At 37.6% G+C, this 14,626-nt stretch overlaps 1 protein-coding gene across 1 annotated transcript in view; it reads left to right on the top strand.

Moving 5' to 3' along the window:
• Positions 1–14,397, top strand: part of prpf6 (PRP6 pre-mRNA processing factor 6 homolog (S. cerevisiae)) — a 52,117-nt gene extending 37,720 nt beyond the window's left edge. Inside the window, exons 14-21 of the mRNA XM_043710399.1 lie at positions 857–995; positions 3,029–3,148; positions 5,067–5,243; positions 5,476–5,609; positions 5,893–5,984; positions 9,949–10,063; positions 12,331–12,457; positions 13,766–14,397. Coding sequence (XP_043566334.1) covers positions 857–995; positions 3,029–3,148; positions 5,067–5,243; positions 5,476–5,609; positions 5,893–5,984; positions 9,949–10,063; positions 12,331–12,457; positions 13,766–13,918 — 1,057 coding nt within the window. The 3' untranslated portion in view covers positions 13,919–14,397. The remainder of the gene's footprint in view (positions 1–856; positions 996–3,028; positions 3,149–5,066; positions 5,244–5,475; positions 5,610–5,892; positions 5,985–9,948; positions 10,064–12,330; positions 12,458–13,765) is intronic.
• The last annotated feature ends 229 nt before the right edge of the window (positions 14,398–14,626 follow it).

The raw sequence follows: 14,626 nt of genomic DNA, 5'->3' as shown, positions 1-14,626 counted from the left end.
TGGTAGGGAGATCGTATGAGGAAAGGCTGAGGCACTTGGGTTGTTTTCATTGGAGAAAAGAAGGTTTAGGGGTGACTTGATAGAGGTGTACAAGATGATTAGGGGTTTAGATAGGGTTGACCGTGAGAACCTTTTTCCACGTATGGAGTCAGCTATTACGAGGGGGCATAGCTTTAAATTAAGGGGTGGTAGGTATAGGACAGATGTTAGGGGTAGGTTCTTTACTCAGCGAGTCTTGAGTTCATGGAATGCCCTGCCAGTAGTAGTGGTGGACTCTCCCTCTTTATGGGCATTTAAGCAGGCATTGGATAGGCATATGGAGGATAGTGGTGGATAGTGGGCTAGTGTAGGTTAGGTGGGTTTGGATCGGCGCAAAATCGAGGGCCAAAGGCCTGTACTGCGCTGTATTCTTCTATGTTCTATGATATTGTTTATGTGCTTGTGGTTTCTTCTAGCTTGTGGTTTGTTGTGTTTCGTGATGACAAAGGTGTTATCCACATAGCAGACCCAAAGCTTGGGCTGGATTGTGGGAAAGGCTGTTTGTTCTAACCTCTGCTTCTGCTATAAGTCCTAGTATTGGTGATCCCATAGGTGTCCCATTGATTTGTTTGTAGATCTTGTCGTTGAAGATGAAGTGGGTTGCGAGGCACAGGTCTAGTAGTTTGAGGATGCTTAAATAATTTTATGCCATTTTTACAATTTCTGGTAAGCCTCATTACATGTGAACCTGTAATGAATGACTGACCATAATTAATTATATTTATATCTAGTTTAAAAATGATGGATGATTTTCCCGGATTAACCATGAAAATAATGTCTAATCGTACTTAAATGAAATGATCCTATCTTATTTCAGAGAATCTTTGGAAGCCCTTTTGCAGAGAGCTGTGGCTCACTGCCCAAAAGCAGAAGTTCTTTGGCTAATGGGAGCTAAGTCTAAATGGTTAGCTGGAGATGTGCCTGCAGCTAGAAGTATTCTTGCACTTGCTTTTCAGGTCTGTATGAACAACATTATCCTGTTTGATAAGAGTTTTAGAAAGTGCTTTGAATTGCCTCTTGATATATTGTTTTCACAATGATGATCAAAAAAGTAAAATGCTATGGAACCTATAAATCTTGCATCAAAACTACAAGTCCTGGGAGCTGCAGCAGTTCAGAAAGCATCTTGAGAGCCAAACAGCTGCTTTTCTTATTGACAACTTTGCATCAAAGGTTGATTTGGTAATTTGGTTTTAATAACCTTTTAAAACTGTATTATACTTTCCCTCCTATTTTCTCCCTTTCACTTCCCTCTACTACTCTGTCATAACTTTTAGTTTGAAGATAAAGATAAGATAGACCAGAAGTCCCTGACTGCTACCAGGGTGGGAATTGGATCTATCTTTTCTTATAGTAGACATCCCTTGAGAACATATTAGAAATTGTGTAAATTCATAAAAAACAAGTTCTACTTAGAAAGATTTTTTTTGATTCAGATTAGGACTCCCTTTGAATAAAAGTTTAGTTTTAAAACACAAAATTATTAATTGCCTAATTCAGTATATATTTTAAATTCAGTATAACAACAACAAAAATAGTGCTATGCCAGGTTGGATCACTTAACAACACTTCTCTCAGAGTAAAACTAAACAGGAACAAACTGCATTTCAGGCAGGTGCACATATTTTAGTTGTCATACCAGTGCATTATCTGAGATGTTATCTTCCAGCTTAGATATTAAAGCTGAGGGTCCATCTGTCCGTCCTTGTGATTCAGCAGGATATAAAACATTCAAAAAGTGGCGGTGCGTTCAGGTGCTCTGGCCAAAATCTCTCCCCCAGTTTTCTTGTGATTGGCAATTGCTCGCTAATGATTGCCTTTATGACCCCAACAGCTCAGATCTAAACTTGCTGTCCTGCCACATTGTACCCTACTATTCACAACTCAATGAAACAAATAGGAGGTGGGGCTTAAGCAAATACCTCTACCGTCAATGGTAGGAGAACCTGGCACATGAGCATTTGCAACCATCTTTAAATGAATCCATTTTGGCCCCCTTCAGTGATGCCCAGCATCACAGATTCAGTATTGGATCAATTCACTTCACTCCAATGATATCATAAAGTAGCTGAAGACCTGAATATTGCAGAGGTGATAGACCCTGACAATATTCTGTTACAAGTACTGAAGACTGGTGCTTCAGAACTAGCTGTGTTCTGAGCCAAGCTGTTCCAGCACAGTTACAACACTGGCATCTACCCAATAATGTGGAAAACTGGTCATGTTACAACCTTTGCATTAAAAAATAGGGCAGATCCACTCCATTAAATTACTGCCCTATTCAGTTACTCTTAATGGATTACCATTACCATAAATTGATCTGGATCTGGACTAGTGATAAATATACTTTGGCCAAAAGAGCAAATCAAAGGCTAGAAATTCTGCACTAAGTAAATCGCAGACTATCTCACCAGTGCTTCCTAAACACTTGGAAGGTGATGTGTTAGAAGTGTAATGGAATACTCTACACTTGTCTGTATGCAGCTGCAAAAATACTGGGGCTCAACACTATCCAATATAAAGCAGTTTGTTTGATTTGCGGACTATTCACCACCTTCAACATTCAATCCATACACCAGTGACAGAGATAGCAAAGTCTACCATCTACAAGACGCACCAAGCATCTGTGAACCCTATAATGTAGAAGGAAATGGACATAAGGTGCATGGGAGCACCACCACCTGCCAGTTCCCCTCCAAGTCACATACTGTCCTGACTTGAAACTGTGTCACAATTCCTTCACTGACATTGGATCAAAGTTCTGGAACTCCCTTCGTAACAGCATTGTGAATGTTCTTCCACTGCAAGGAGTGCAGTGGTTCAAGAAGACAGCTCATCACTTTCTCAGGACACACAAGGATCGGCAATAATGGCTGATGTAGCCAGCGAAGCCACATCGCTTGATTGAACAAGGTGAAATATTGGTGATATAGTTCTTTAATTTCAACAAATATATTTTGGGTTGATTGTATTTTTTATTTTGTAACAGGCTAACCCAAACAGTGAAGAAATTTGGTTGGCTGCAGTTAAGCTGGAGTCTGAGAACAATGAATATGAAAGAGCACGAAGACTGCTGGCTAAAGCTAGAAGCAGTGCTCCCACTGCAAGAGTAAGTAAATACAGAGCATTTCACATTTAAACTTAAAATAATCAGTACTCCTTTGGTTGGATGTATCAGTAATAATCGCACAACCTACTGAGTTTTGAGAAGATTTGTAGCACAGGTTGAGGTTCTGGATGTAGGTTCGCTCGCTGAAAATTAACCTTCCAGCTCAGCGAGTAAACCTATGTCCTTTCCACAATCTACTTTGTTGCTTTAAAGGAATATGTTGTGTTATATATTTTAAATAATATTATGTGACTAACATATATTTTTCCAAGCTATGGATGAATTGAAAATATTTCTAGTCTCTACATTACCAATAGTTAGGATAATAATAAATTTAATCCCCCACTATCAACATCCTTGGGATTACAATTGACCAGAAACTCAGCTGGATTTGCCACATAAAGACAGGTCAGAAGCAAGGAATACTGTGGCAAGTAATTCACTTCCTGACTCCCCAAAGCCTGTCAACCATCTGCAAGGCACAAATCAGGAGTGTGATGGATTACTGTCCACTTGTCTGAATGTATGCAGCTCCAATAACGCTCAAGAAGCTTGACACTATAACAGGACAAAGCAGCTGCTTGATTAGCACCACATCGACAAGCATCCAATCTCTCCAACAGTGACCATATTACATACCGCTGCTACTATCTAGAGGATGCACTACAGAAATTTACCAAAGTTCCTTAGACTGCACCTTCCAAACCCGCAACCAGTTTGATCTAGAAGGACAAGTGCAGCAGATACACGAGAATGCCGCCACTGTCAGTCCTGACTTAGTAATATAACTGTTACTTCACTGTTGCTGAGTCAAAATCCTGGAATTCCTTCCCTGATAGTATTGTATCAAAAAGCACACAACACCTGGTTATAGTCCAAAAGGTTTATTTGGAAGTAATAGCTTTTGAAGTGCTGCTCCTTCATCGGGTAGCTGTGGAACAGAATCATATTTGTCTTTGCTGATTACATACACTCACACCCACGCATACACACGCTGTCTCGTGTACATACACACATACGCCCCCCAACACCCTCACCGACACACAGTCACACTCACGCACATACTGTACCAAGCACGCACACATACACACACCGGTCTATGGGGTGAATTTGTATTTGCAGATCCATTCTATTTTGCTCAGAAAGCTCATAATCTGCAGGTAGTCAATCCATATAACATTTTATAAATTCCTACTTTAAAAATAGAACCAGTCTGATTCAAGATCGGGAGACAGACAGACTCTAACCTCACACCTTTAATGCATAGTCCGAGCAGAGATGTCACCTTTTTAATAAAACCTAAAGTTATCTCAAGAATGTGACTTAAAAGAAGTTCTGGGATTTACATATTAATGAACCAAAATCTGCAATCCATTCTGAAAGGTGAAAGACTTAACAGTAATCTAAGTTCGTTTAATATATCGTTTCAGTTGCATGACCCTGTAATCTTTTGCTATAAATTATGTGTCATATGATCCTGCTCCACAGCTACCTGATGAAGGAGCAGCGCTCCAAAAGCAAGTGCTTCCAAATAAACCTGTTGGACTATAACCTGGTGTTGTGTGACATTTAACTCTGTCCACCCGAGTTCAATCCCAGCACCTCCAAGTCAAAAATAATGAAGTTGAATCAAATGAGTAAGACATTGGGTCTTTGCTTACTTCCACAGTTTGCACCTGAGAATAAATAGCTCTCATTTTAGATACACAAACTTGCTGCTCAGTTATTAAAATTTTCCGAATTTACTTGAACAGTAAGAAAACATAAAAATTCTCATTCCAGTATATTTCATTGTGAGAAAGTAAAAAGTGACACAGAAAAATTGAAAATCTGCACTTTATATTTCAGATATTTAATTTTCTTTCCTGTCCCACTCCAGACAAAGTAATGGTTATCGATCTTTCTCTGCTTTTTGTAGGTATTCATGAAATCTGTGAAATTGGAATGGGTGTTGGGAGACATTCCTCGAGCTCGAGAGTTGTGTGATGAAGCACTAAAACATTATGAAGACTTCCCAAAACTGTGGATGATGAAGGGTCAGATTGAAGACCAAGTCGAAAATACAGAGAAAGCCCGTGAATCTTACAATCAGGGGGTGTGTAAGTTTGGTAACCATTAAATGTACAATGACTTAATAAATTGGGTATTTAAAGAAAGTTTACCTGCATAAAGAGATACAATTTACCTTTTTGTTAAAAATTCTGAAATGATGCATAAATCATCTCTCCTTTAATTATAAATTATTTTAATAACTACTGTTTGAATGTGATGCTGCTGTTATATATTTTCATTAAATTTTTTTTGTATTGTATATTTTTTCTGAACAGTTAAAGAAATGTCCACATTCCAGTCCACTGTGGTTGCTTCTATCCAGACTTGAAGAGAAAGCTGGTAATCTTACAAGGGCAAGGGCTATCTTAGAAAAGGCAAGGCTGAAAAATCCACAAAATCCGGAATTATGGTAGGAAGTAAAGCAGTACAAAGCTTTAATTAGCAACATACAGCTCTATAATTAACAAGTGCCCGTGCAATGTGTAACCATTTTGTAAAATTAAAATGACGCCCCAAGTCTATAGAAGTTGCTCACTTTTTGAAATTCTAGTTAAGAGCTAGGAAAAGATTTCCATGGCCATCAACTGTATTTAGCTCCATTAGTTTCATTTACTTAAGAGTAGTTTTGGAATTTTTGATATTTAATACACTGAGTAACTTGCTTCTGGAAAAATATTTCTGTTGTTTCTCAGGTTGGAATCTGTAAGATTAGAGTACAGGGCTGGTTTGAAAAATATTTCAAATACTTTAATGGCAAAGGCTCTTCAAGAATGCTCCAATTCTGGTAAGTTCATTTCATGTACTTCCAAAGGAAAGCAACAAGGTGCCTGGTGCTTCCGTTTACTAACTGCAGCCTTCTTTCAAATTGGTTATCTTTTTGATGTTTGAGTATGTTTTCTTTTTTGGAGTACTTAATTCATTCATTTATAAACATTAGAGACCAATACTTGATACCAGTTTGCCACTCAAATTATTGGCATTGCTGTTGAAATCAGAAGAAAATTATTGCACAGTTCCAAGAAAGGATACACTGATCACAATGCATTCAGTTCAGTGTAATACAGGTAACATGTCAACTTTGTGCTGGTGTTCATTTCCACAGTTGCTTCATGTAGTCATTGCTCAGTTCAGTGTTGGTTGGCTGTGTTCATCACCTGTGGGAGGGAGATCGAAAACTGTAACTTCCCAGCACTGCTTAAAAGTAATATATAGATTTTAAAATGAGGTGCACTTTGGTGGCCTGATCCTAGCCATTATAGGGCAAGTGACAACTTGGGAGAGAGTGGGTGCCAGAGTTTTCAGATGGTGCAATGGAGGCCTAAGTGGAGGAAGTAGAAAGGAGGATAGATTTCCTGAATCCACAAGAGGCAGTCCAGATTTGTGGAGAAAACAGTGCTACCAAATAACTGGAGATCAATGGCAAGAGTTGTGCCCAGAAGAATCGAATAAAGTGCTGCAAGTACTGCAGTGATTTCATGTGAGTGGTGAACGTCAGTAGATGCATCTTTAAATGCCATATTCTATTGACTGCACCACTAGCCTCTGATATTGTCCAAGTGACCACAATCGCATTACTTGCCTATCAACCATCTCAATTGTAGCTCACATTGAACATTCATTTACTCCACCTCCCCTTATGTACTCAACACTCCTGCAAGCCTCTCATCCATATCTCAAACCTTGCATGCACTGCCAACTAATCAGCCATGACTGGTATGCTTTCATTGAATGGGGCACCTCTGTCACCTTTATGCGCAACAATCAATGGCAAGTTGCAAGGCAGTTCCAGTCTAGAAGGAGTCAAACACAAAACAAATCAGCAACAGTTCAGATTTCACGTCAGAACATTCTATATTCTGTCAAATAGCATTGTTTAAGTAAAGACATGTTTATTTATAATGTTAGCAGCATGAAGGTTCATGTTTTTAAGCAGAATAATTAAACTCTTTTAAAAAAGTATTCTTCATGAAATAAATTCAGTTTATAATTCAGCCTGTTATTTGTGTGATAGTGCTGGCTTCCCTGTCTGGTAATTTTGTCCGCTTTGCTTGTCATTAAGTAGTATGGCTGGTTACACCTAGGTGCATTTTAGAATGGTTTTCTTTCTTTTCCTCTGGGAAATTGGTTTACTTTTGCTGCGTGTAATTGAATACTAGTGAAGCAACGTATTTATGGTAATCAATCAAGATCTCTGTCACAATCAAAACGTCCTATAGTTAACAACCCATTTGGAGTTTCTGAGGTGTCAGCCAATTCTCATTTAACTTGATGCTCAGGAAGCTTCAGAGAACCTGTCAATAAATGATTATTTAATTTTTTTAAGTTGTTGCCTTACGTTTCTCAGACTTAAAGCTAATTTTGACAGTAAGTTGTAATTTCAGTGATTATTTTAGTGTAATGATGAATTAATTTTCAGCATCAATTTATCAGTGTTGGACCTGGATTCAAATCCTGCCAATAATATGCATTCAACTTGTCTTTTAATTAATTTTCAGCTGCAGTGCTGATAAATTCACTTACATTCTTTCAGCTATCAGTTGTTAATTGTCCTTCAAAGGTTTGAGATGAAGTTTTGAAAGTAAGGAGGTGGAACAAGCACAGCAAAAATATTGGGTATTCCTGTCAAATTTGCCCATCTAAAACAAATTGTTTTCTTTTATTTGTGACAATAATTTGTGCCTTGTGTTAGCAGCATGTAGTTTGTGCCTTTTGAGTTGCCTGAAGTAAATTCACAATGGAATTGTATTTTGGGGATAATAATTAAAAACATAAACATCTGAACAAGAAATTAAAAGGCAAGGGAAAGATCAAGAATGAGTTTGATAGGGTGGCTGTACCAAGAAGCGAATAGAGGTATGAAGGGCCAAACAGCTTTCAGCGCTGTATCATGCTTTAATTCCGATTAGATGCATAATAGAAAAAGGTGATTTGCTCTTTGACAATATCTCATACAACATAACAGGCAATGATGTCATAGTGATTCAGCATTTAAACTTTGCACTCAGCAGTACTTTAACACTGCAGATCTAGCACTCAAGCTTACCCATAGACCCTTTGTTGAAACTTGCTCTAACATGGAGCTAAAGTGTAGTAGTGCCCTCCTCAGGAAATATGGGATCTATGTGAACACAAGAAATAACAGCAGCAGGAGGCTGTTTAGCCCTTCAAACTTGATCTACTTAGCAATAAAATGATGGATCAGCCATGATTTTGTTATGTGCTTTCATTCTCTTAATTTCTAAATCTATGCCTTGAACATGTTCAACAACTGATCAAGGAACTGTCTGTCACCTTAACTTAAAGAATTATTATAGAGTCATAGAAACATACAGCAAGGAAACAGACCCTTTGGTTCAACTTGTCCATGCCGACCAAATCTCCCAACGCAATCTAGTCCCACCTGCCAGCTCCCGGCCCATATCCCTCCAAACCCTTCCTGTTCATTTACCCATCCAGATGCCTATTAAATGTTGCAATTGTACTAGCTTCTACTACTTCCTCAAGCAGCTCATTCCATAACGTATCACCCTCTGTATGAAAACGTTGCCCCTTAGATCTCTTTTATATCTTTCCCCTCTCACCCTAAACCTATGCCCTCCAGTTCTGGACTACCCCCAGCCCAGGGAAAAGACTTTGTCTATTTATCCTATCCATGCCCCTCATAATTTTGTAAACCTCCATAAGGTCACCCCATACCCTCCGATGCTCCAGGAAAAACAGCCCCAACCTGTTCAGCCTCTCACTCTGTAGCTCAAATCCTCCAATCCTGGCAATATCCTTGTAAATCTTTTCTGAACCCTTTCAAGTTTCACAACATCTTTCTGATATTTATTGATCAATCCAGAATTCGAAGTTGGAATTGTCAGATCGCCCACACGTTAAACAACCCAATCATTTTTTTTGCAATGGAAATAAAGATAAAAGTTCTGCCCAGTATTTTAACATCAACATGGTTTAAAATAAGGATTAAATGATTTATTGCTTTAGTAAGATTGCTGTTGTGAAGTAATGGCTGAATCAATCATATTTAGACGGTGTTGAGAACATCAAGGACATCCTAAATCACATTCCAAGTGCTTGAATACTAGTGAATAATAGAACAGGAGATGGACCTATGATGTCACATAACTGTTACAGCACAGAAGGCGGCCATTCAACTCATGTCAGCATAGGTTCTATTACTTGGTGCCAAATTCCTGCCTTTTCTCCTTTATCCCTTCACATCATTTCTATCCAAGCAATTGTAAAATACCCTGTTGAATGCTTCACTTGAACCTGCCAATTCCGCATTTCCAGACAGTACATTCCATACCCTAACCAATTGCTATGTGAAATTTTTTTTTCTCTCACATTACCCTTGCTACTTTTGCACATCACTAAATCAACTTTTTTTTCTTTTATGAGTTGGAATAGGTTCTTATTATCTATTCTATCCAGCCTGCTCATGATTTTAAAAACGCCTACTGAATCTTCTTGCAACCTCTCCTGTCGATGGAGAACAAGCACAACTTCTTCAAGTCTGTCTTCATAAATGAAGTTTCTCATTCCTGGAACCATTTTTGTAAATTGTTTCTGTACTTTCTCCAATGCATTCATGTCTTTCCTGTAATGTGCCCACAATTGTACAAACTTTTTCAACTAAGGCCTAATGAGTGTCATGTACACAAAGAATGAATACATTTTCTTTGTATTCATTATAAAAGATTTGCATTGTTCCAGTGAATGTTTTGGAAATGTTTTATTTATAGGTATTCTTTGGGCTGAAGCTGTTTTCCTGGAAGCAAGACCACAAAGAAAGACCAAGAGTGTAGATGCTCTGAAGAAATGCGAGCATGATCCTCATGTCCTCCTCGCGGTAGCAAAGTAAGTTGCTACATCCAGTCTTTTGCTTAAATGTAGTAATGATATGCAGAAACATTGTATTGTCATAACATTGCAGCAAAGCAAACTAATTCACTTCAGTACTGCTTCATGTATAAACAGCCTAAATCTAAAGCAGTACTGAAATTGCGCATGGTTTCTGGAGCAGGAACATTAAGTCCATTTCACTGTGGAATCAAATAGGCTCGGGCTGTTTTCCTTAGACCCTCGGAGGCTGAGAGGTAACCTCATAGAGGTTTACAAAATCATGAGGTGTATGGATAGGGTAAATAGACAAGGTCTTTTCCCTGGGGTGGGGGAGTCCAGAATGAGAGGGCATAGGTTTAGGGTGAGAGCGGAAAAATTTTGAAGTGACCTGAGGGCCACCTTTTGTCACACAAATGGTATGTATATGGAATGAGCTGCCAGGGGAAGTGGTGGAGGCTGATACAATTACGGATTTAAAAGGCATCTGGATGGGTACACGAATAGGAAGAGTTTAGAGGGATATGGGCCAAGTACTGGCAAATGGGACTAGATTAATTTAGGATATCTGTTTGCCATGGGCGAGTTGGATTGAAAGGTCTGTTTCTGTGCCATACATCTGTATGACTCTGTCTGTAATTCTGTATTTAGACCAGCATTCCCTCTAATTTGTGAAGTCACTGAGCATGCAAGCCTACATTCCCTTGTTTTTCATTTCTTTAGTGCAGACCTCCACAGTCTGTGCATCAGCAACTTGCAAAACTGGAAATCAATATATCAGGAAGGGTTGGCATGCCAATAAGTCTGATGTGAACCCTCTGAGCAACTGCATGGCCGCACGTTTTAATTATAGCGTTGGTGCTGATGGATTGACATCCAGTTCCAGCTGCTGCAGGTAGAACGTGGAGGTCTGTACAGTGGAAAAACGAAGGAGGGTCCGAAATTTTCACACTGTAAAATTTGTACAGTCTCCAAATGTGCAGTTCAAATCTACCCAGGATTAGTAGGGTGCAAAGAGCAAAATTAGTTCAACATTTAATGCATTTAACAAAATATTTCCTGTTTAAAACATGTCAGTTCTAGTGTGAATGCAAGCTACTAAAGAGAAAGATTGAAATAGTTTAATGATAAATTTATGCTACTATTTAAGTATTATGTTTAGATTGTCTATTATAGTTACATTATACTTTTGGTATAATTCTTTATTTTTAAAAAATAACATTTTAATAATTAAAGAGGAATAAGAACAAAGAGTCATAGAGATGTACAGAATGGAAATAGACCCTTTGGTCCAACTCGTCCGTGCCGACCAGATAACCTAAACTAATCCATTCCCATATCCCTCTTAAATCCTTCCTATTCATGTACCCATCCGGATGCCTTTTAAATGTTGTAATTGAACCAGTCTCCTCCAATTCCTCTGGCAGCTCATTCCATATATGCACCACCTTTTGCGTGAAAAAGTTGCCCTTAGGTCCCTTTTAAATCTTTCTCTACCCAGTCTAAACTTATGCCCTCTGGTTCTGGACTCCCTCCAACCCGTTGAAAAATCCTTGTCTATTTACCCTATCCAAGCCCTTCATGATTTTATAAACCTGTAAGGTCATCCCTCAGTCTTCAAAGCTGCAGAGAAAACAGCCCCAGCCTATTCAGCCTTCCTATAGCTTGAACCTTCAAACCTTGGCAATATCCTTAAAAATCTTTTCTGAACCCTTTTAAGTTCCACATGTAGTGTCAAAAATATTAATTCTCAGATCATTTGATTCTATTAAATTGCATTAATCCCTGCGTTGGAGTATTTTCAAAATGAATAGCAGTGTTCCTTGATGTTTGTGATTTGTTTTGTTCTTCTAAGTCAGGTTAACTATTTCCGGTTTATAGCTACAAAATGTTAGAGGAGAAAGTGAGGTATGCAGATGCTGGAGATCAGAGCTGGAAATGTGTTGCTGGAAAAGCGCAGCAGGTCAGGCAGCATCCAGGGAACAGGAGAATCGACGTTTCGGGCATAAGCCCTTCTTCAGGAAGCCCTTCCTGAAGAAGGGCTTATGCCCGAAACGTCGATTCTCCTGTTCCCTGGATGCTGCCTGACCTGCTGCGCTTTTCCAGCAACACATTTCCAGCAACACATTTCCAGCTACAAAATGTTACCCTATTGCATGTATACATTCAATAAAAAGTTATTAATTTCTACCTATTGTCGGAAAATGAGATAACTAGAAAGGCCAAGTCATCTCTTTATAGCAACAGTATTTTGTTTTTCAAATTGCATTTCTTTTGTATTTCAGACTGTTCTGGAGTGAACGTAAAATAACCAAGGCTAGAGAGTGGTTCCACAGAACTGTCAAAATTGATCCTGATCTTGGAGATGCTTGGGCTCTGTTCTACAAATTTGAGCTACAGCATGGCACTGAGGTAACCAAATGTTCTCTAAATAAAGACCTAGGTTTATATTTCAGTGTCATTTTTGAGAGCCTGGTTTTGGTTCTTATTTGTGATTTTATTCCCAATTTGGAGCTGCCAAATGTCAGGATATATTGCTGTATGCCAGATGAAAATGTAACTCCATCTGCTGGAATTAGTTACTTCCAGCATTTTGGTCTGAAGCAGGTCTATTACATGAATGGTGGAAGTAAATTAATGGGAGATGAGAATATTGCTAAGTTGGTTTGTTGTTCATTTTCAAACTTTTGGCTCCGCATTACCATAGAAAAGAGATTTATCATCCATAGGAAATATGGCGAACCTGCATTCATACAAAACTATGGCTTACCCAAATGAAAATAGTTTATTGAATATACCTTCTATGCATGTGCAGCACTTGGACATGTTGGTAAGTGGTTGATGTTACCATAGATAGTGTATATATTGTGCATATTGGGTAGGATAACTAGAAAAGTGTATAACCAGATAAGTGCTCCGATAGCCCATTACCTAGCCAGAATGGTTTTGAAACTTCTACCATTAAGTACAGGTTGTAAAAAGAGAGCGGGTTAATCTGATTAATAGCAAAATGATTGATCCTCAGGTGCTGAAAAGGTGTAGATTAATTTTGTATTGCAGATGAATAAGAGTGCTTATAATTCAAGGAATGGATTACCAAAATTAAAAAGCTAGTGTAAGATATCCAGTGAGTTATTAGTATTCATTAACCACATAAATGTTCAATAATGAATAAACAAATAAGCGTGAGCGAAAAATCTTCAAACTTAAGAGGAGGTTTTACAATGCCTCTGGTTGTTTGCATCAATATTTTGTTAATTTTATTTAACAATAATATAATTTTGGACCAAGTATGGCTTTTCTAGATTTAAAAAGTTAATATTTAGTATAAAGTTTTAAAGCAACTTTATTACACTGTAAGCTAAACATTTACCTTTAAACATAACAGTAAAACAAATGGATGTTATTTTTACTAATCTGTAATTTTAAATATATACTCTATCCTGATTCTGTACAAAAAAAGTATTAAAACACATTTTTGAATTATAAGATGAAGGTGCTCAATCTGCTAGCAAATCTTTGTTAAATATAGGATAACTAGGTCATTGCTAGGTCAGAACTGTTCAATAATTCAGAAATGGACTGAACAATTTACAGTTTCTGCATATGGCTTTACTTGAATCTTCACAGTGAACAGCATTGAATATTAGGTTTACATAGATTTTTTTTAAAAAAATTAATCAAAGCTTCAAATTCATTTTAATTTATCCTTCCATATAGGAACAGCATGAGGATGTGAAAAGGCGGTGTGAAAATGCAGAGCCAAGACATGGAGAATTATGGTGCGAAGTGTCAAAAGACATTAAGAACTGGCAAAGAAAAATTGGAGAGATTCTTATGCTTGTAGCTGCTCAAATAAAAAATACGTTTTGAAATTTTGTTTGAAGATATTGTATCTAAAGATTTGCTTTTTTTATTAGAATAGCTTAATCCTTCATTGCAGAAATCTGTTATCTCCTCTGTCTTCCTTTCCCCATGTATTTTTGTTACATGTAATTTATGCAACTTCTAAAATTTTTTGCTGGGAAACTATTTGTTATTGTGTACAATACTATTTTAAAATAAATAGTGTCATCATAGTTTTAAGCAGTGGATAATATATTTTTTAAAAACTGAAGATGCTAGATGTAGTATAGTAACTGTTAACTGCTGGAGGGTGGAAATATTAAATAAGTAGATTCTGTGGGTACAGGAAACTTGCATAAATGGCTGGAGAAAAATCACATGTGAAATACGATTTGTTGTTCAAGTAAGTTGTTTTATTTACCATGTTAAATCTACAAGAACTTTTAAGTCTGTTCAGTCTGAATACTCTTTAATACAGTTCAAATTAAAAATGGTGTTCTGAGTTATGGGCTTTGTCTCAATTATGCTATCCTAAATGAGTAAAATTGTTTTGAATTTAAGGATAGCATTGTATGTTCCTTTTTATAATTTCCATTTCCATATGCAATTACGTTTCTAAAATCATACAGTGGCTAGTTTTGTCAGTGTGTGGTTGCAGAACCATTTGAAATGAAGACTGAATCAAATGGCCCACTTGCAATACTGAATGCTATTTCCATACATAGGCACTGCATG

Source organism: Chiloscyllium plagiosum, chromosome 20 (assembly GCF_004010195.1).
Source record: "Chiloscyllium plagiosum isolate BGI_BamShark_2017 chromosome 20, ASM401019v2, whole genome shotgun sequence".
Lineage (NCBI taxonomy): Eukaryota > Metazoa > Chordata > Chondrichthyes > Orectolobiformes > Hemiscylliidae > Chiloscyllium > Chiloscyllium plagiosum.
This window is presented reverse-complemented; position numbering and strand designations above follow the sequence as displayed.